Below are 19,707 nucleotides of genomic sequence, written 5' to 3'. Positions count from 1 at the left end.
CGAACAGCCATTCTCCACTGCGCATCGAGCACCCAGCTCTAGGGCCCACCCACTTTCACCGAGATCATGCTTCTCGGTCTAAAGGCGAAATCGTTTGAACAGTTGAAGTGATTTTAACTCGTGTGGTTTGTTGTCTTGTTTTCACGATAAAAAAAAAGGTGTAGATGTAGTGGACACGTGTAGATGGTTACTTTGCACGCGTTGAGCGCTGGGACACCACGCCTTGATTCGTGTGTGACCTAGGGCGCATCAGCGGCGTTGAATAAAAACTTAAAAGATTATGAGTAATGTGGATCATGCATCATACATCTATAGAGGTAGTGGTCATTATCTTCACGGGCTGTTTGGGGACGTGGATAAACTAAAACGGGAATGAAATCCTTACATTTCAAAGGCAAAATGTACACAAAACAAAATGTATGTACATAAGACAATAATTTCAGCACGAACGATATATCCTGTCGTCAAATATAATTCTGACGAATAAACGAGTTTGGCATATAAGAAGTAATGTAACCGTTTTGCACTTTTTACATTGTCTTGTCTTCTGCTTTCCTAAACAGACGTTGCAAATGTATACACACATACCCATGCAGTGACAACCAATAAATCATACAAAAATGATTGTCAGTGGTAAGCTGAAGACATATAAAGCTGCAATATTTCAAACTATTTCTTAAACAAAGCATTTTTCAAATAGCCTCTGTGAAACCTGCTACTTACCATGTGTCCACCATGTCTGTAGCATCCCAGGCTCGGTCCCCTGAGGTCCCCTATCATCACAGATGGTTCATAGGGTCTGGCAGAAAAAAAGCCTTAACAACAATTGCAATACTTACAGTACAACCTCACCGATATAATGATATGGGCATGACAAAATGGCAGGATAAACGTTAGCACAAACGATGGCCATGTCCAATACAGTAGCTTGTCTGTCTTGTCAACATTGAGTCTCAGCTTGTCTATCTTAATGTGAAAAATCTAAAATTAAGCCTTAAGCCTCATCTGGCATAATATTATCTAACTGATACTTGGTGTAAGCGGATGAGGGCAGGGCTTTGTCATTGTGGGGCCTTCTTAAGGTACTCCTATAGGTTAGTCTATTGTTTAAAATGGTCAGGTTTCTACATTTCTCAATGACGTCAAATAAATGCCTCAAAAGTAATATCATAACAAAATTTACGTTTAATTTCTTGCAGAAATACTTGACCTGTTTAAATTAGGTCGGATAACTATTTATTTGATTAACATACGATACCACCTTAAGACTCAGACGATCGCATCTTTCCCAGTTATTGATCCAACCAAGCTCTCATGCAAGTTAGCTGAAATGCATATAGGCCTGATTTCCAATGGACTTTTGTGTCTCACACACAGACACATTCTTCACTGTGTGTGTGTGTGTGTGTGTGTGTGTGTGTGTGTGTGTGTGTGTGCGTGTGTGCGTGCGTGCGTGCGTGCGTGTGTGTGTGTGTGTGTGTGTGTGTGTGTGTGTGTGCATTTGAGCAATCTTCTTTCAATTTAGTTTAATGGTAATTGATTTCAGGATTAGTTTGGTGTTATTTATTTTGTTGTTTTGGTTATAACACATCAGAGGCATCAAACTGTATGGAAGCATATATGTAGTAAAATTCAAATGGAAATGCAATTTGCAATTTGCAATTCAATAAGTCATTACATTATGCAATTGACAATTCATTATGCAATTGAATAATGTAATTTGTAAATACGTTATTCAAAGTGTATTTTAATATGCAAAGTGAAAATGAAATCCTCAATAAAATTTGCAAAAGTTCTAACAATAAAAATAGAATAACATTTTGTCAAATTTTTTGAGTTCCTTTATTCAAATTGAAAAGCTATAGCGTCCCTGTGATTGCAATGCACTTCGCCACGCTCCGTGTGTTGCAAAATTCAAATGACATTTCAATCCGCAAAACACTTTGCAAATCGTTTTGCAAAACGTATCAGCCAATCGCGTCTGGGGGGGAACTACGTCACTTGCTCGTCAGACCAGCTGATCATCCACGCACATTGCAATTTATTTATTTATTTATCCCGCAGCAGCTGCCAGACCGTCTTTTCCACCATTTTCAGTTATAATTACGTAAACTCAGTCAAACCATAGACCTATTAAGAGTCAAATCTGGCACAATGCTAGGCATAGAAAATAAATTGCAACGTGCGTGGATGATCAGCTGGTCTGACGAGCAAGTGACGTAGTTCCCCCCCAGACGCGATTGGCTGATACGTTTTGCAAAACGATTTGCGAAGTGTTTTGCGGATTGAAATGTCATTTGAATTTTGCAACACACGGAGCGTGGCGAAGTGCATTGCAATCACAGGGACGCTATAGCTTTTCAATTTGAATAAAGGAACTCAAAAAATTTGACAAAATGTTATTCTATTTTTATTGTTAGAACTTTTGCAAATTTTATTGAGGATTTCATTGTCACTTTGCATATTAAAATACACTTTAAATAACGTATTTACAAATTACATTATTAAATTGCATAATGAATTGTCAATTGCACAATGTAATGACTTATTGAATTGCAAATTGCAAATTGCATTCCCATTTGAATTTTACTACATATATGCTTCCATAACCATGACCACTACATGATATGGGGCTAGGCAATACATAGATATAAACTACATATGACTATTGGAATTATAATATTAGCGTCTGCTAAAAACTAGAGGCAGGAAGGGCCATAACTATTATAACTATATACGATTTTTATTTCAGTTTTCTATATTTCAATTATATTTTGTATTTATTCATTGTTTTAAATAAATCTCTCTGAACGAGGTCCGACATTTAGCATCGAATCCTGGAGAAATCCTCCACAGTGATTGGTTATTGGTAGAGGCGGTGTCCAGACACTCTGCAGCCTGATTGGCTGGACGCACAGACCGTGGCCAACGACTGCGCTTTCTTTGACTCTATACGCATGGGCAAAATGATTCTTTTCCGGGAATCAGTTCTTTCAGTTACGTCATTTGGCAGGGCATCTCATGTGTCTGGCCTCACCGCTTTGCTTTTAAATATGAGGTACGCCCGCAAACGGAGCCTTTTAAACCACCAGAAGGTCTCAGACGGTGACGGTGCTCGGGAAAACAGCTAATTTCTGTAGCATTAGCCTACGACGCCTTACGCTTACGTGTGGTTTGAGAACGTTTTAGACTCAATCAATATGAGAACTTTTAGCCTCAATCAATATGAAGTCGAGGGGAGACGAAGCTCTGTTCGTTTGTATCTTTTATTTACGTGACCATATTTTTATTTTATGTTAAAAAAAAGGAATCAGTTCTCTTCTTTTTGGGAATCAGTTCTCGTCGTTCACCTTCGGGATTCGTTCGTTCTGACCGAATCGTTCGCGAATCGCCCATGCCTACTCTATAGTATGAATGACGCTCCAGAAACTCGTGTTCACACCGCCTGTAGCTCAGAGGAGGAGGCGTAAACAGAATCTTAGTAGTCATAGCTGAAAAGGTAAGAAATACACTCATTCTTTGCCTAATCTTCTCTAAACAATGCAATTTGGGTATGTTACACTAAGTGCACACCGGTGCTTGTTTGTTATTTTTAATTGAAAGAGCACACATTGTAAGAAGCCATTTACGGGACATCGGGTTCTCGGCCTGCTAGCGCTTCTCAACGACTTTGAGCCATTAGAGCTCTGCGCGGGAAAGGTGTTCGATTATTCATTGTCCAGAGGTTTTAATGCGAGTTTGTCCCATGCATTCGGTGTAATTTCTCGATGGCTGGCCGGCGACCCCCGGATGAGTCGAAACGAGCCGCTATCGTCGACGTGGTCGTGTGTCTGTTGTATTGAAAAGGTGGCGAGGCTAACACGCGGTGTCTCGCCGAGTACGCAGTTGCGTCAACGTGACAAGGCCCCAACGCAGGGATAGCTGCTACACATCGCTTCGTTTTGTGTAATGCGACATTTACTTTGGTCGGTGAGATCATCGCGATCTAAATGTACCGATCAATCCAAGACTCTTGTCTGGAACGAGTCTTGTATTAATCTGCGCTATTATCTAATGCTACCTCTGCAAGACCGATAGCCTAACGCATGGATGCTACATGACTAGCTGCAGGAGACACGGCGTGCGTTTAATGGCATTGATTTCGACTGACGTTACTTCGTTTTACCTTTTCGTTTTAGTATAACATTTAACTGTTACGTTCTTGTATGACCTCCTAAGCCTGGATGACTGATAAATCAAGTACATTTCATACAGCAATGTTAAAGGATTCACACGAGGTAGTGTTGCATAGATGGGCGTCTTTACGATGGGAGTAAATTATGGGTCGACGTACCCAACATGGCCAAATGCCCTTTGCCATGCAATGTTACAGTTGCATTGCATTCAACTGTGAAACAAGATTGAGTCCATTTTTCTAACCGTCCCGACTAGGGTAGCATTCTATAGTATTACTGGGGCACTGTGAGTAATGTGGTTACCGTTACTTATTAACTCGCATTCTTCATGACTGATGTCTTTATCACCGTCAGCACACACTTTGGAGAAGTTTGACCTGTGGTGATCACAACATGATTCCATTGATGAAATCATGTAAGTCAGCCCAGTAGCGAGCGATACCGATGGTGTGGAGAAATAGGCTAGACTATAGGTAGTTTGTACCCACTGCTCCATACAGGCCTAAGATCCCTGAGTTGGTAGTATAGTAGATGTATGACTAGCGTTTAACCGTTTGAGCAACAAATGTTGCCTTTCCATTTGTAGTTTAGGATAACCTCTGTAGTCCAACCTCATACATATCATTGGGGACATGCAGATACATGTTTATGACATTCAATGTATCATTTTTGTCTATGCTATTCAGAATGTTAGTCTTTATTTAGTTATTCACCTGATCTCAGTTAATTGGCATGGGGGGTTATTGCGCACACAAATGTTTCTCCAGTGAGTTCTGTATTGTAACTCATGTCTTGTTTTGACTCAGATAATGGACAAGTCCATCAACGAGTGTTTCGGTTGTCACCGTACTGGACATTGGATCAAGAACTGCCCCCTCGGGAGTGGTGGTGGAGGAGGTGGCGGTGGAGTTGGTGGTGTTGGGGGTAACGGCGGCGGCAGGGGACGCGGTAGAGGCCGGGGACGCGGCAAGGGTAAAAAATAGTCACTATGAACGTTACTGAGAGTATTCCCTCTGGCACATTGCTTGAAATGTAAGGAGACACACTTTTATAACCCTTAACGCTTTCTCCCCAGACCACTTCTGCTTCAGGTGCGGGGACCAAGGTCACATTGCAAAGGATTGTGGGCAATCTGAGGATGGTGCGTATTGTGCTTGTAGAATTAATGTTTTGGTTGAAATTGTTTGTGTATAATTCCTAACCATTGAGGTCTGAGGTCCCCAATATCTTATTCCAAGCCAACCAATTACTGATTGGCTGGAAAAGTTGGAATTAGCATTGTTCATGAAATGAATATTATTGTGTTGCACTACAGCATGCTACAACTGCCACAGGAGTGGCCACATCTCTCGGGACTGCACAGAGCCCAAGAAGGAGAGGGAGCATCACTGCTACAGCTGTGGCAAGACTGGCCACATGGCTCGTGAGTGCGACCATGCCAATGAGCAGAAGTGCTACTGCTGTGGAGGCTTTGGCCACATCCAGAAGCTTTGTGATAAAGTGAAATGTTACAGGTGAAGCCACTTTATTTCATTTGTATACATGTGTGTGTGTATATATGACACAATTGTTTCATATTGTTTTTTTTCTCCCTCAGTACTACAAATACATGACATGATGTAAAGGCTCTTGATATACGTGTGGAATATAACATGTGTCTATAACTAACAATGTTTTTTTGTCTTTCCAGGTGTGGTGAAATTGGTCACGTTGCTATTCAGTGCAGTAAGTCCAGTGAAGCGAGCTGCTACACCTGTGGAAAGACGGGCCACCTTGCGAAAGAATGCCCCAGCGAAGCCACCGCATAATCAGTGCCCTTTGTTGCCCCTCCGTTTTTTTCAGATTGATGGTTGGTTGTATTATTTTCTCTGAATCCTCTTCACTGGCCAAAGGTTTGGTTGACAAGAGGCTAGTCCCAGGCCAGTGAGCCTCTCGACATAATACAATGAAAGGGGTGAAAAATATCTTTCTGCATTCAATACAAAAAAAGTGTTTTAGTTTGATAGTGGTGTTGCGTATAATGCTTTGTTAAAGAAACCCCCCCCTTTCCAAGCCACTGGCGATCAGAGATGGAATCTGAATGGGACTAAACATGGCATGTATAGGACCTCTGGCCTTGAGAACAGTGGGTCTCGGTAGGATGAGGGACTGTATGGCGAGTAAATGGATACCATGGGCTCCCTGGTATGGTCATTTTGGTTTGTTAAAGTGGGCTAAGATATGAGTTTGACAAGAGTAAGAAAACTGAGTAGGAAAACCGTTAGCAACATGATGCATCTGAGCCCTACAAGCAGCAACGTGGGCGGAACATATTCAAACATGCTATATTGCTAAGATATAAAAGTTTTGCAGTAACAAATATCTTTTATATATAAATCTGTTAAAATTTAAATGTCAAGTGTTAGCCCAAGGTATGTTTTCTTTAAAAATGTTTTGAATTTTTAGTTTTCCTTTTTTTTTTTCTTTTTTTTACCTTGGCTGGAATTAGCATCATTAACAGTTGTCAAGTGTGAATTAGGAGTCATTTGGGAATGGAAAATGTTTTCTCAGAAATCAAATGTTATTTTTGTACAATATCACTTAGACTACTGTAAAAATACCATTTGCTTGTACTCTGTTTTTAAGTCGGAAGGAGAATGCAACTTAAGTCCTAAAAAAAAAAATAGAAATGTAATTTTAAACTATCAATAAAGCTGGAGGAGCACGGGGAGAATCATGTTTCAATATCTTGTATTCTTGAATTGAATGTACATGCTCAATCGTTAGACTTTAAATCACAGTTTGCATTTGATGTACCGGCAAAGCCAACATTCAGCAGTGGGCCCAGGTTTTGTACTGTTACTGAGACTAATATTTAAGGTAAAGGAAAAGTAATTTCTACTGGTACTTGGAAATGTCTCTGCCTTTCTGTGAAATGTTGGCCTTAACTTCCAAGTGAGCTCTTAAGGTTAACCTTATGGCTCACATCCTCAAGTCAAATTCCTTCTGGTTGCACTTGCAGCGTAAATTTAGCCGGCCTAAGCTATATAAAGCACTTGCATGACTGCAGTAGGCTACATGGCAGTCACAGCTGAAGGCAGTAACCCAACATAGAATTTCTGGATATAGACATCAATTCTTCCATGCAAGCCTATTTAGTACTTGCATTCTGGTATGTAGATACGTAATTCTTTACATAATGCTGTACAATGGTACGCATTCCCAATTGTTTTGATTTATTCCATATATAAAATGGCAGCCCTTTTGCAATGGTTGCAGATGCCGTGCAAAGCGCCTTCTCCACTGGCTGAGGACGGCTGGAGGACCACCTATTCCTCCCATGTCGTCACTCTTGTTGGCCCAGTCAAATTCTATCAGACGTTCTCTGTTCACGATGGAACGCCTTGAACAGGATGCTTGAAACGAGCGTTATTTGCTAGAGGGCGGGACATTCACTTGCATGGCATCGCGGGAGAGAGGGAGGGACTTCCGATAGAGGCTAATCTGGTTCACATACATGACGTGGATATTGCTTTGTTGAATTTCTTAGTCAGTTGAACGCCAACTTGATTATCCTTGTCACCGTTGATGTTCTTCTAGGCAGGTTGTTAATATTCGATTTCCGGTCTCTTTACGCATACAGCTCTTAGGAAGTAAGATAACGGAAATGCTGATTTGGTAGGCCAGGATAGCGCTTCAATCCAGGATCCTCTCTCAGCCAAGTCAAATGATGTGCGATGGAATCAGAGGAAAACAACTAAAGCCAGGAGACGGCCAGCGCAGCCCAACCCGGCTCCCTTCATACGCGGTTCTACACTTTTATAAGCTTTAAACCCGGCGAAAACAAAGGAGATGAAGGGACTCCTGCCTTTTTGCCGGGGTCTCTACACCCTGAGTAACCCTCAAGCCAGACGAAAAGCTGGAGTTGTCTGCTCTCAGTGCGGGTTTTGCGGAACTGTGTCTAATAGAAAGGTATGCTTAGGCTGTCACGAGCTGTTGCTTAATGTTGGCTCTGACAAACTATCAATTTACAATTGTTACTAAGTCGTGGTATTCCTCATTTTTGGGGTATTTTTCGATAAATGGCGAGGGGTTAAACCTCAACCTAACGGGTGCGATTTAACATCCTTTGTGAAGAAGCTGCAGTTACACGACAGAGGCTTTCAATTGTTTTGCTTATCCAAAGAAAAAACAATTGTTCCCCATGAATAGTTTCCCTTCCATTAGAGCAAGAATATCTATTTTGCATTGCCGCAATAAGATAACAATGACCAAAAAGCAAGATGACCCGCTTAAACCAGATTCGTATGCATTGAAATGGGCGCCTGGTTACGATGTGTCATAAAATTCCCGAATGGGGCACTGCAGTTAGGCTGCATTTAGGCTGCATTTCTGGTTCTCAACGCCCAGGGCTCAGAAATATGAGTACTCGACTCTTTGTTTGCCAAACTGTTTCACTATGAGGGCTCTTCTCTTTGCAAAACAGTCCCCAGTAACCCCCCCCCCCCCCCCACCCGCCACACACACACACACACACACACACACACACACACACACACACACACACACACACCATGTACTGTTTTTGGAGCTCATGCATACATAATACAAAAACTCACCAGGAGATATATATATATATATATATATATATATATATATATATATATATATATACACACACTTGGTAACGGTATGGACTATCTATGCCTTATTCAGCACCAAGTCTTTTGATAATGTGAATTATATCTCATGATTCTGATTTGTCTTGTCACCCAAAATGGTTTTCATTTCTTGTTATGAGACATTTCCCCTTTCTGTGGTTCCTCTCATTGACAGCCACAGCCTCGCTTTGGGCTTCTCTTTGACATCGATGGGGTGCTGGTTCGGGGCAGGATGCCAATCCCTGCAGCAAAAAAGGCATTCCAGAAGCTGGTCAACTCTCAGGGACAATTTGTCGTACCAGTGGTTTTTGTCACCAATGCAGGGAATTGCCTCAGACAAAAAAAGGCTGACCAGATGTCCCACATCCTGGGTGTCCCTGTAAGTAATGTACAGAATGGGTAACATTGGGTTAATGCAACAGCAGTCATACAAGTCAGACATGCCATATACTGTACTTTACACACGTAACAAATTGTGCAAGCTAATCTTTGCAATCCCCTGCCCACCCCCCAGATTACCCAGGATCAGGTCATCATGTCCCACAGTCCACTCAGGATGTTCAAGAAGTACCACGACAAGTGTGTGCTTGTGTCCGGTCAAGGTCCAGTTCTGGACATTGCTAAAAAGTACAATTAAATTTCAATACGTTTTTGTTGTTATTACACACACACACACACACACACACACACACACACACACACACACAGTGGTAGTACTGTCTTGCTATGCTTTGCAATGCTTTATAATTGGTTCTTCTCTCTTTGTTTACAGTTTAGGTTTTGAAAATGTTGTAACTATTGACATGCTGAGGGAGTCGTTTCCGTTGCTCGACATGGTGGATCACAACAGGAGACCCAAACTGCCTGTGAGCTCTCAAACCTAACACTGGTAGCTATGGTCTACCAAGATTTACTGTGTTTGTGGTAATAATAATAACACACATCAACTTAAACTCAGATATATATGTTTGGCTTATATTTATTTTTACCTTTCAGTCTGCAGCTGTTGGCCACCTACCAAATGTTGAAGGCAAGTTACCACACACCTGTTGAATCACCCACGTTTAAAACGTCATCATTTTGACAACGACATGTGTCACTGACATGAGACCCTTTACAGCTGTGATTCTATTTGGGGAGCCGATTCGATGGGAGACCCATCTCCAGCTGATCGTGGACGTTCTCTTGACCCATGGAAACCTCAGCGGTGCCCACCTCAGTCCGACTCGAGCCCACCTACCTCTGCTGGCCTGCAATATGGACCTGCTGTGGATGGCCGAGGCGCAGTCTCCACGGTAACCGCTGATCACCCCAAAACTGCGTTGTGTTGTCTAATCTGTATTGAACACAAGAATTCCAAGCATGATGAACTCAACCAAACAAACAAGTTTGGTCAACAAAAGCATAGCCCCTGACTCTGTGTCTCCCTGTTGTTTTCTCATTGATCAAAGGTTTGGACATGGGACCTTCCTTGTATGTCTTGAGAATATCTACAAAAAGATAACGGGAACGGATCTGAAGTACGAGGCTCTGATGGGGAAGCCCAGTGAACTGACCTACCATTTTGCAGAGTATCTCATCCGAGGCCAGGCCATCGAAAGGCAGTGGAAGCATCCCGTCACGTCCCTCTATGCTATAGGGTAAGTACAAGATGATGTTTTTTTGTTGACCCTTAGTAAGCATGGATGAAATATATACATCATATATCTATTCATATATACAGAGGTATGCATGCTCTTGAATTGACGGGAATATTGCTGCATTTGGCGCATGCTTCACTTCAATTGTGGAGAAAATACAAATTAAGTTCATGAAATGTTGGAGGGAAAGAAAAATGAAACAAGGGCCCTTTTGTGATAAAAATCGGTTAAAAATTAAACATTCAGCACACATCCAGCTACTATAACCCTTTCGTGTTTTTTAGCTTTTAGGTTTTAACATAAACCATTTCAAACCTTTTTTTAACACGCAGGGACAACCTGATGACAGACATCTACGGAGCCAACCTTTACAACCGCTACCTGGAGGAGAGGGTTAAGGGGAGGAGCCACACAGCTGTTACCAAGATGGCGGCGGCCACCGGCTCCCCAAGAACCACAACAGCAACAACAACAACAACTGGCAGTCCCCAGGAGGGGGAGCTGGACCACGCCTGGGCTGGCGAGCTGGCGTTACCGTCCGCTACTTCCTGTAAGTCACTGCTCGTCTGCACAGGGGTGTACAACCCCAGCACTGAGGCGGCCTCCTCCTCCTCCTCCTCCTCAGCCAATCAGCACATCAGAGAAAACGTGTTCCACGGGCACCGGGACTTCCGCTTCGACCCCGAGCTGGTGGAGCCCGGCCACGTGGTGCTGGACGTCAACGAGGCTGTCGACCTCATCTTCCACAAGGAGAACTTTGTGCCTTAGTAGGACTTTTGGTTTTGGTGGAAGACTTGACTTGAAATGACGACATGATCGCCCCAAGAGGAGGTCCCAAGAGGAGCGGAGGGTGGGGGGGGGGGGGGGGGGGGGGGGGGGGGGGGGAAATCGCCACTTCATGTATGAAATGTTTAGAATTTGAAAACTGTGGGCATTGTTTAATGAGTCAGGGTATTTGTTAGATTAAAAATTTCATTTTTAAGCTCTCTTAAACAACTTCATAAGATTAGGTATTTACTCAACAGTTTGTTTGTGTGCTTCAGTGCTTTCCTCGTACATGATTTGTAAATAGTCCCCGGATGATCAAACAATGTTCACCAATACGTGTTTAAGAGCTAGTTTTAAATAACTGCCTTGTTCAACTATTACGTATTTTTTTAGGTCATGCGTTATAGATTGTTACAAATTATGATGTTACGCTATATTTATTCAAAATATATATTTTTGTTCGACCTTTTATTGTCAAGATGACTTTCATTGTCGAGTTTTCATTCAACGTTTGACCCATGTTAACTATGCATGATTGTCAGTATGTACTGTAAGCCCATCTGTTTTCCACTGCAGAGTGCAATGTTGTCCTTTAATTGTAGTATGTATGCATCCCGTCTCATCCTCAACCTCAACAGGTGCACAGGCGACAGCCTTTGTAAACATTAACATGCTATATGTAAGCCAATAAACTATGTAAATCTTTGTGGGCGTAGCTAAAGCACAATTTCTGTTTCATGTAATAGTATTTCAGTGGAGAAAGCAACAGCCACAGAATTGTAATTGGCTGGGATTTACATTATAGTGTAGCAATACGTTGTAAAGAGTTACAGTATGTTCAGTGGACCATTAGCCATGCGTCTTTTTTAATGATTGATACTTATGCATGTTATGTAAATAAAAAATAAAATGAGAAAAAGTGCTGGCTTTAAAGATGAACAAATTTGCAATAAAAATTATTTAAGAATCCATCAAAACAAATAAATGACCTTGCAATTGTTTATATCATATTGACATGTAATACATTGTTTGTATTGCCAGAAAAACAGTCTTACTTCAAGTAGCTTTTATCTTAATATTGTGTTTCTTGTGTAGGACATCCATTATTTGCGGTAATAAATCCATATTTATATATCTGGTTTCATGATCATCTGTCCAGAGGGGGGCGCTAGAGTTACCATTGACATTTGAGTTGGCACACGGAACCCTTCTTCTGTATTTGGGTTTTTGGGATCGCAAAGAGTGAGCCCCAAATCCTGAATGTTTATTTACTATGTCCAGGGTAAATGTGGAGTCCTTGGCCAGTCTCAGGCACCACATTAACAGAAAAACTATGCAACAAAGGATTAGCCCAAGCAGGCTGTTAGACGCTACGTCAACACAGCCTTGCTCAACGGCACAGGAGCTGAACAGCTCGTCCCCGAGATCAACTATCTTCTTCAGCGCCACGGAACTCGGGCTGGCACACGTGGGACTGCCGCCGGTCACAACCGCTGGGTTTCGTCGAAGCCAGTTTCTCAAGTACTGGATCCTACAGTCACAGTGGAAGCGATTCCCAGAGAGTGAAACCTTCCTCAGGCTTGCTAGTCTGTCAAACGCGCCCGGAGACACTGCAGTGAGCTGATTGTCCTGCAGGTGGAGCTCTGTAGTGTCTGACGGCAGCTGAGGTACTTGTACGAGGTCCATGGCGCTGCAGTTGACCCGGAGGAGCCCAGCGGGCCAGAGGGTGGAACAGAGACAAGGTCCGGGGACAGAGTGTGCACTAGAGGTGGCCAGGAGCAGGAACACTCCCAGCCCTGAATGCATCCTGCAGACGAGAAGAAGACGTCAGTCACATTCACTCCACTTTGTGATTCACAGAAGCACATTTCACAATGTACAGACTAAGATAAAGACACACTAGGCCTATTATGAATAATATAGAGCATAAATCCGTTAGGTTAATTGATTATTCTGGTGGTCACAAAGTGGTCTAAAGTTACTTGATACTACTTAAAGTGTACCCCATTCAGGGATATAATATGTAATTATAGTCCATTATATACATATACATAACTAACTACAGTTTGAATGTATTATAATAATATTGCATCCATTCTATAAAGGGTTAGGGTTAGTATCACTATAAAAACATTTAGCTGTATGATCAAAATATTATATAATAAAAAATAAATGAATCATCAATATGCATTATTAAAATGTGCCTAAAGCCGATATCATAAAAATGTAATGCAAGCTTGTACAAACTAGAACGTATGTTATATAATGCACAGAATACTGCATTGAAGTACAGGCCTATACACACCTTTAGGCTCACACAAATTTCAAAGCTTGCACTTGTATATCCATTCATCCTGAGTATAGTGTCCGTCCCAGTCTCGGCGGATTGGGTGTGTGTAAATCCATCGTTCTCTTGAGGTTCTTCTTGGATTACTTTGATCACTGTCGACGTAGCGACGGCTGAGTTCCTAACACTTTAAAAGGGTTATTTAGGAGACCAGTAGTAACCGGTGCTGACGTCGTTGTGTTTGGTCCCTAGTCGTTAGGGAGACACTTCTGCAGTGGGAAGATAGGGGCTTATCAGATAAAAGGCTGCGTTAGGAACGCAACTTAATAAAATGTGTTTTTAGGCCCAACATCGGGCTGAGGTGGTGCTTTGCTTGGCAGCAACCTGTCTCTCGCTTTTACAATTTCAGTAGAAAATGAATCAGGATCATAACAACCTAACATATAAACTGAACAATGGAATAAAGGGCAGGGAGGTATGTCTGAGAGCAGGGTCCCTTTTGGAGTATATCCCCAACGTATTATAACCAACGTTTGATTTTTGATTCAAAAGCTAAGGAAAGGTTTCTGAGAAAAGTATGTTGACAACAAATGTAACAAGTTGAATATCATATTTGTATCCATACCACTTAAATACATAGGCCCAAATAGTAATATATGTTTGGATATTCTTATCTATAACGCCCTCTAGTGGGAATGGGGATGAACAGCACTTTTAAGGGAATTCCCCTTTTTAATCCTATAGACTGGAGTTTGTTTATTGATGAACTACAGTAATCGAAGCCATTCATAGTAATGACAATGATAAAACATGTATTTTTTTTTTTGTTTGTTTGTATTTGTCTGCAAATTTCAATAGTAACTTATCAGTTTTATGAAAACATAATTTTAGCCTTTTCATTCGAGTGGCAGACAACAAATGAAACCGCTAAAGAACCACAAAAAAAAAAACACATTAGACATACATACCATAAGTCATATATTTGTTTATTTTGCGTTCTTAACATTGTCACAGTTGAAGTTTTACAATAACTGGGGTCATACCGACTCACTATTCACTGTACAAACATAATTCACACAGAAATGAGGCCACTTTCATCTTTCCCTTTAAAAATAAAGTCTCCTGACAGAACAGCTTGTAGCGTGTGTGTGAACGGAGCTCGTATGTGTGTATGTGCACGCATGTGTTCTGAGGATCCTCTGTTTGTGTGGGGGAAACCTAAATAGGTGGAGATTGCCACTTCTAACAGTCTGTTTTGGGGATCGATCTACAGTGTACGTTCTAGTAACACCCTTGTTGGGAGGCGGAGACAAAGGATATGTTTGTGATTCTCAACACTACACTGAGGTGTCATCACTTCCTGATCTTCACTGCCGATATCGGAGCACACAGATGATCCTATACACATTATGTACATTGTGTTCGGTTTTTATTTTTGCACCCACTTGGTCCCTTGACAACTTAACATGTTAGCAAACCTCCACCTTCCAATAAATTCATCCTTTTTGCACAAAGTGTCATATTTACAAGATGGACACCTTCAGCAGTTCAACTCAAGTGCATGGTTATTATTTTTCTTTCATGTTTCAATACAATGGCTGTGTAGATGAAATGCATGCTGAAGTGCTGAACTGTCTGTGTCCTGTTTTCGCTGTCCCAGCAAAAACAGGACACAGACAGGAAGTCGATCAAATTAATATAAACCAAAAAAAAAAAGGGGGTAGAGGTCAAAGTTTACAGGCTGAATTCTATATTTCCTGTCAGCTCACAGTGAATAGGACACTTTATGCATCAGATCCATGCAGTGCATTGTTGGGGTATCGTCTTAACACAAAGTGACTATGGACTTTCTAAACATAAAAAAACCTCTATAACAGAAACATAAAAAACAAAATCCAATTATCCAATGATTTGTTTTTAGTAATAATATAAAATGAATAGACACACATTCAACTGACCATTAATGTCCCATACAAGATATGCTTACTCTCTCCTAGCGTTCTTCATCTCTATTATAATAACATGAGGATCACATGAGTAACAAAAAGTAAAATGTGTGACCGCCTTTTGAAGCTTGACTTATGGTAATGAGTTTCTTTGTGAAAGTTAAAATACATTTACAACCTGAATATTGGAACAAACAGCTGTCACTAATGTACACACTTTGAATAGACACTTTTTTATTTGTAGAATTTAGAAAGTTATTATTTATTTACATAGACCATGTTCCTTTGTTCATTTGCATTGCTGCAGTCAGTTACAACTGCATTTCCTGAAAAAAATGAAAGTGTTCTTTCACGTGTGCTTATCCAGCAAAATATTTCTGTTCAGCCCCAAAGAGAAGGATGTTCCTTTAATAAAATATATACACACATTCTTCTTTCCACTGTGAACTCTGCAAGTATTTATATATTCTAAAATGAACAAAAAAAACAACAACTGAAAGCAAAAGATATATATATATTCTTTTCACCTGAATCTCATCCTGGACCAATGGGACACACTTCCACGTTCAATCCAAGTCTGCATTTTTCTGAACATGATTGCACTTAAACTCGCTATGGTAACACTGATTCGTAATACGATGTGCAGAGGATAGCTGAACAACAATAAACATTACATGCAAAAGTCACCTACGTTATTTAGACATTCCACTGAACTCCAAGGCTGTCTCTCTCCACAACTATGAGGACAGTCGCACAGACACTTTTTTTTTTTACTGGGGGGGAGGAGGGGGGGGGGGCGGGGTCCAAACTAAATAAATAAATTATGACACAACATGAATAATCGCACAAACTGGAGGGGATGCTGTGCGTATTCTGAATGTACAAAATAAGATATTGCACATGTGTTCAAAAAAGATGAAACAAAACAGAGTATTTCCATCACCGGTCTGTAAACAAAGAACAGAAGGCAAAACAAGATTGAAAAAGGTGATTTACTCCTTTGATTTGAAGAGCGAAGAGAGCTGCTTCTTTGTTGCCGCATGTTAAAGGCAATCGTCTCAGCAACATGTTTGATCTATACAGAGATATAGATATATAGCTATATATCTACATCTATATATATATAGTGTATATGGGTCTGTAGGTAAAGTGGCTCGTGTCTCGGTATACAGAAGTCACCGGCAACGCCTTTTAAATCCCCTCTTTATCTCAAAAACACAGTGGAGAGTGGTTAGCTGAGACTAAAGGGACCCTATGGCGTCATCCATATCTACAAAAGGCAGTGCGTAGTCAGGTCTACTCTGGGCAGCCCAAGAGATGGCTTCCTACAGACCAGCCTGGTGTTTGGAGGCCGGTGTGCTACAGCTGCCAATCCCGAAGCTCTTTGTATTGGATGTGAGGAAAAACAACCAAAGAAAAGGAAAGAAAACAAGTCCAAATTAGATTGTTAGCCGGGCTGATTGGGGAGTTCCATCTGTTCCGATGTTTACATCTCGTTGTTACAGAGTCAGTATAACACTGATAAAATGTATTTTTAATTGATAATTGTAAGTATAATCTTACAAATTACTTTAAGCACAATATACTGTACATGAAGTTATTGACTAAATAGATTATGCATAAGTAATTGGCACATTTATTTATGAGCTAAGAGACAATACGTATAGCTGTCATCTACAGTAAATACAGCACTAGAACTACTACGGCCGAGTCAGTCTACGCAGATGTTAGCCCCGGTCTGCTGACCTGGGCTAGGTTGTGAAATGGTTATAGTAAGGTTGGTCGGCTACGCGCGGATGGGCAGGGAAGGCGGTGGCGAATAGCATTCGGAAATGATGATGACGATGATGATAATGATGATGTTGACGATGGGGAGTTCAAGAGCGTTGTTTTTTAAAAAAGTTCGGAAATAACAGTGTACAATATAGGACTCCATCACGGTGACAGACTGAGGTCCCTCTGCCTTTCCTCCTCAGTGGGTGAAGGGAAGACGCAGGCTTATTGGATACATGGAGCAGTGTGGAGGAGCTTCGCCTCAGCCATCACCGCCAGCTAAACTGTTTGCTGTTGTTGTTATTTTTGCAGGGGGTGAATGGGTGGGTGGCCTCTTCCTGCAAGAGACGCCACCCTGAAACTCAAATAGAGCCCGGGGCTGCCCGGGATTCAGACCCCCTACGGACAGAAGATGAAGAGCCCGATTCCAAGCTGCATCTTGCTGAGAAGAAGAGTGGAGATGTATATATTTATATATAGGGGGGCTGCCTGTGATCCATCGCCATCACAGCAGCAGGTTAAGCACAGTGGACAGGCCATAAATGAATGCTGTCAGTTCCCTTTGGTGTTAGCATTTTCTCCTCCCTTCCATCCAGTCTTAGCGATCACACTCTCCCTCGTCGTGTCCTCTCCTGGCCTTCCTGGTCACACCACTGTGCTGATGCCGCTGTGTTTGGGTTTGGGTCCGCCGGGCATGGAGCCCGGCTGCTGGCCGTGGTGGTGAGCCGCGTGTCTGTCCGGCTGGCCGTGCAAGGCATGGTGGGAATTCTGGCTGCCGTGATGGCTGTGCTGAGGGTGCGCGTGTGTGTGCGCGTGGGAGTTGGAGTAGGCGGCGGCGGCGGCGGCCTCCACTGGGGGGTGCTGGGCGTGGGGCGGGGGGTGGTAGTGGTGGTGGTGGTGGTAGGGCGGCGGGTTCTGCAGCTGCTGCTGCTGCTGCTGCTGCTGGAGGGTGGGGCAGTACTGGGCGTGGTGGCCAGGGCCAGGCGGGGGCTGCTGGGCCGTGTGGTGCAGGTTGGCCGGGTGCAGCTTGTGGGAGATGAGGGTGGGCTGGCCGGTCGGGGGCAGCGGGGCGTGGCCCTGCGGCGGGCAGAGGGGCTTCCCCCGCTTGCTGCCGAACAGCGAGCCCAGGATGGAGGTGGACGCCATGCTGGGGTGGGAGGGGTGTTGGGGTTGGTGGTGGTGGTGTTGCGGTTGCTGCTGTTGTTGTTGTTGGTGGTGGTGCTGTGGTTGATGTTGGTGGTGGTGGTGGTGGTGGTGGGGAAGGTGGTCACCCCGGGGGGCTGCGCCGTCGTGCAGAGTCGTGGCTCGGCGGCACGTGTGGGGGCTGCTAATGATGGACCCCTGCGGGAGGAAAAGGGACCGGGTGTTAGCACGGTGGACCTGCGCTGCACAGCATCGGCTTAGCTTGGCGGCTAACTAGACAAGCTCATGAACAAGAACGGCATTTATTTGCTTAACCTGCATGTTTTGGGATAAACACATGAATCGTAATAGAATGTTATAATGCATGCGAATGACAAACCAAAAATGTTCTTCTCATGATGGGGGAAGAGTAATATTATGCATGTTTCCACAAACACTTGATGGTGAGGTATGCCTGTGTTCATAAAGGACTTCTGCCCATAATGACACCACTGCCAAGATATTAGCATTTATCCCACTGTGCTTCAGGAAGAAAAAAAAAGGACATTTAAAATTGTAATAGGTACACAAAATACACAATTGGCCTACATTCAAAGTCAAATGCACGAGCAGGAACATTTGGTTATTTATAAGTGGGAACAACACTATACAAAACCTGGCAAAAGAAAAACCAAAAGAAAAATCACACATGCAGCTATGGCAAAAAAACAAAAAAAACAAAAGAAGGAGTAGATTCTACATGCAGAGAGGATGTGTGACGGCCAAAACCTTCATCCGCATCAGGTAGAGCATTCATCTAGAGACGGAGGAGAGCCTAAGAGAGACCGACCCGCGTGCTCTCTCACCCAGATCTAAGGAGCCCGCTCCTCACCCCCAGTGCATGAAATGTCATTACTTTGCAGTGGGCGTCGCCGAGTCCTTTCAAGAGCACACTGTATGTTCTTTTATGTGCGCCTTGATCGAGACCATATGCCTTTAGAAAAAATGAAATTTGCAGACTTGAACCCCCGACAACATGGACCTGGCGCGACAAGTGTAATGAATGAGGAAGATAACGGAATGAAATCCACGTCTGAAGTGCACATGAAACCCATTTAGTGCGGAACTGGATTAAAAACAGAACAAAAGGGCTAGCGTTCTCCCTGAAATAGAGACCCCCGTCCTAAAGAGGGATACGAACCATTACAGAACAGAACACGCCGACGTGGTTCCTTTCTTAGCGAACCTCTCGCTGTTGATAACAACAACCAAGTCCAGACTCGTACGTGTGTATCCTTAAAGACCAAAAGACCAAAACAGAACACCCAGAGGAGCAACCCAGCCAAAACCACAGAC

At 42.6% G+C, this 19,707-nt stretch overlaps 4 protein-coding genes across 10 annotated transcripts in view; 2 read left to right on the top strand and 2 right to left on the bottom strand.

Annotated features, from left to right (window-relative positions):
- Positions 1 to 3,397: 3,397 nt before the first annotated feature.
- cnbpa (CCHC-type zinc finger, nucleic acid binding protein a) lies at positions 3,398 to 6,899 on the top strand. The gene is made up of 5 exons (XM_084480378.1): positions 3,398 to 3,499; positions 4,982 to 5,147; positions 5,251 to 5,316; positions 5,491 to 5,689; positions 5,866 to 6,899. The coding sequence occupies exons 2-5, from the start codon at positions 4,985 to 4,987 to the stop codon at positions 5,981 to 5,983; spliced, it is 546 nt and encodes a 181-aa protein (XP_084336504.1). The 5' UTR covers positions 3,398 to 3,499; positions 4,982 to 4,984; the 3' UTR covers positions 5,984 to 6,899.
- A 1,011-nt stretch (positions 6,900 to 7,910) lies between these two features.
- On the top strand, positions 7,911 to 11,286 carry LOC311359559 (haloacid dehalogenase-like hydrolase domain-containing 5). The gene is made up of 8 exons (XM_084479607.1): positions 7,911 to 8,126; positions 8,991 to 9,194; positions 9,330 to 9,442; positions 9,588 to 9,681; positions 9,812 to 9,845; positions 9,936 to 10,110; positions 10,267 to 10,455; positions 10,788 to 11,286. Exons 1-8 carry the CDS (start codon positions 8,007 to 8,009, stop codon positions 11,221 to 11,223), a joined length of 1,365 nt encoding a protein of 454 aa, XP_084335733.1. The 5' UTR covers positions 7,911 to 8,006; the 3' UTR covers positions 11,224 to 11,286.
- A 993-nt stretch (positions 11,287 to 12,279) lies between these two features.
- Positions 12,280 to 13,635, bottom strand: gp9 (glycoprotein IX platelet; the record flags this gene model as incomplete). The annotated part of the gene is made up of 2 exons (XM_084480039.1): positions 13,529 to 13,635; positions 12,280 to 13,030 (listed from the first exon to the last, which is right to left on the bottom strand). Exon 2 carries the CDS (start codon positions 13,027 to 13,029, stop codon positions 12,280 to 12,282), a length of 750 nt encoding a protein of 249 aa, XP_084336165.1. The 5' UTR covers position 13,030; positions 13,529 to 13,635.
- An 840-nt stretch (positions 13,636 to 14,475) lies between these two features.
- The window catches only part of LOC311360062 (IQ motif and SEC7 domain-containing protein 1-like), an 84,083-nt gene continuing 78,851 nt past the window's right edge, over positions 14,476 to 19,707 (bottom strand). For 6 of the 7 annotated variants that reach the window (XM_084480143.1, XM_084480144.1, XM_084480145.1 and 3 more), the window contains one exon: positions 14,476 to 18,570. In XM_084480143.1, coding sequence (XP_084336269.1) covers positions 17,875 to 18,570 — 696 coding nt within the window. In that variant the 3' untranslated portion in view covers positions 14,476 to 17,874. The remainder of the gene's footprint in view (positions 18,571 to 19,707) is intronic. The other variant, XM_084480149.1, reaches the window with a different exon arrangement.

The sequence above is a fragment of the Micromesistius poutassou genome, assembly GCF_964030765.1.
Source record: "Micromesistius poutassou genome assembly, chromosome: 15".
Lineage (NCBI taxonomy): Eukaryota > Metazoa > Chordata > Actinopteri > Gadiformes > Gadidae > Micromesistius > Micromesistius poutassou.
Note: the sequence above shows the minus strand (reverse complement) of the source record. Positions and strands in the feature narration are given on the sequence as shown.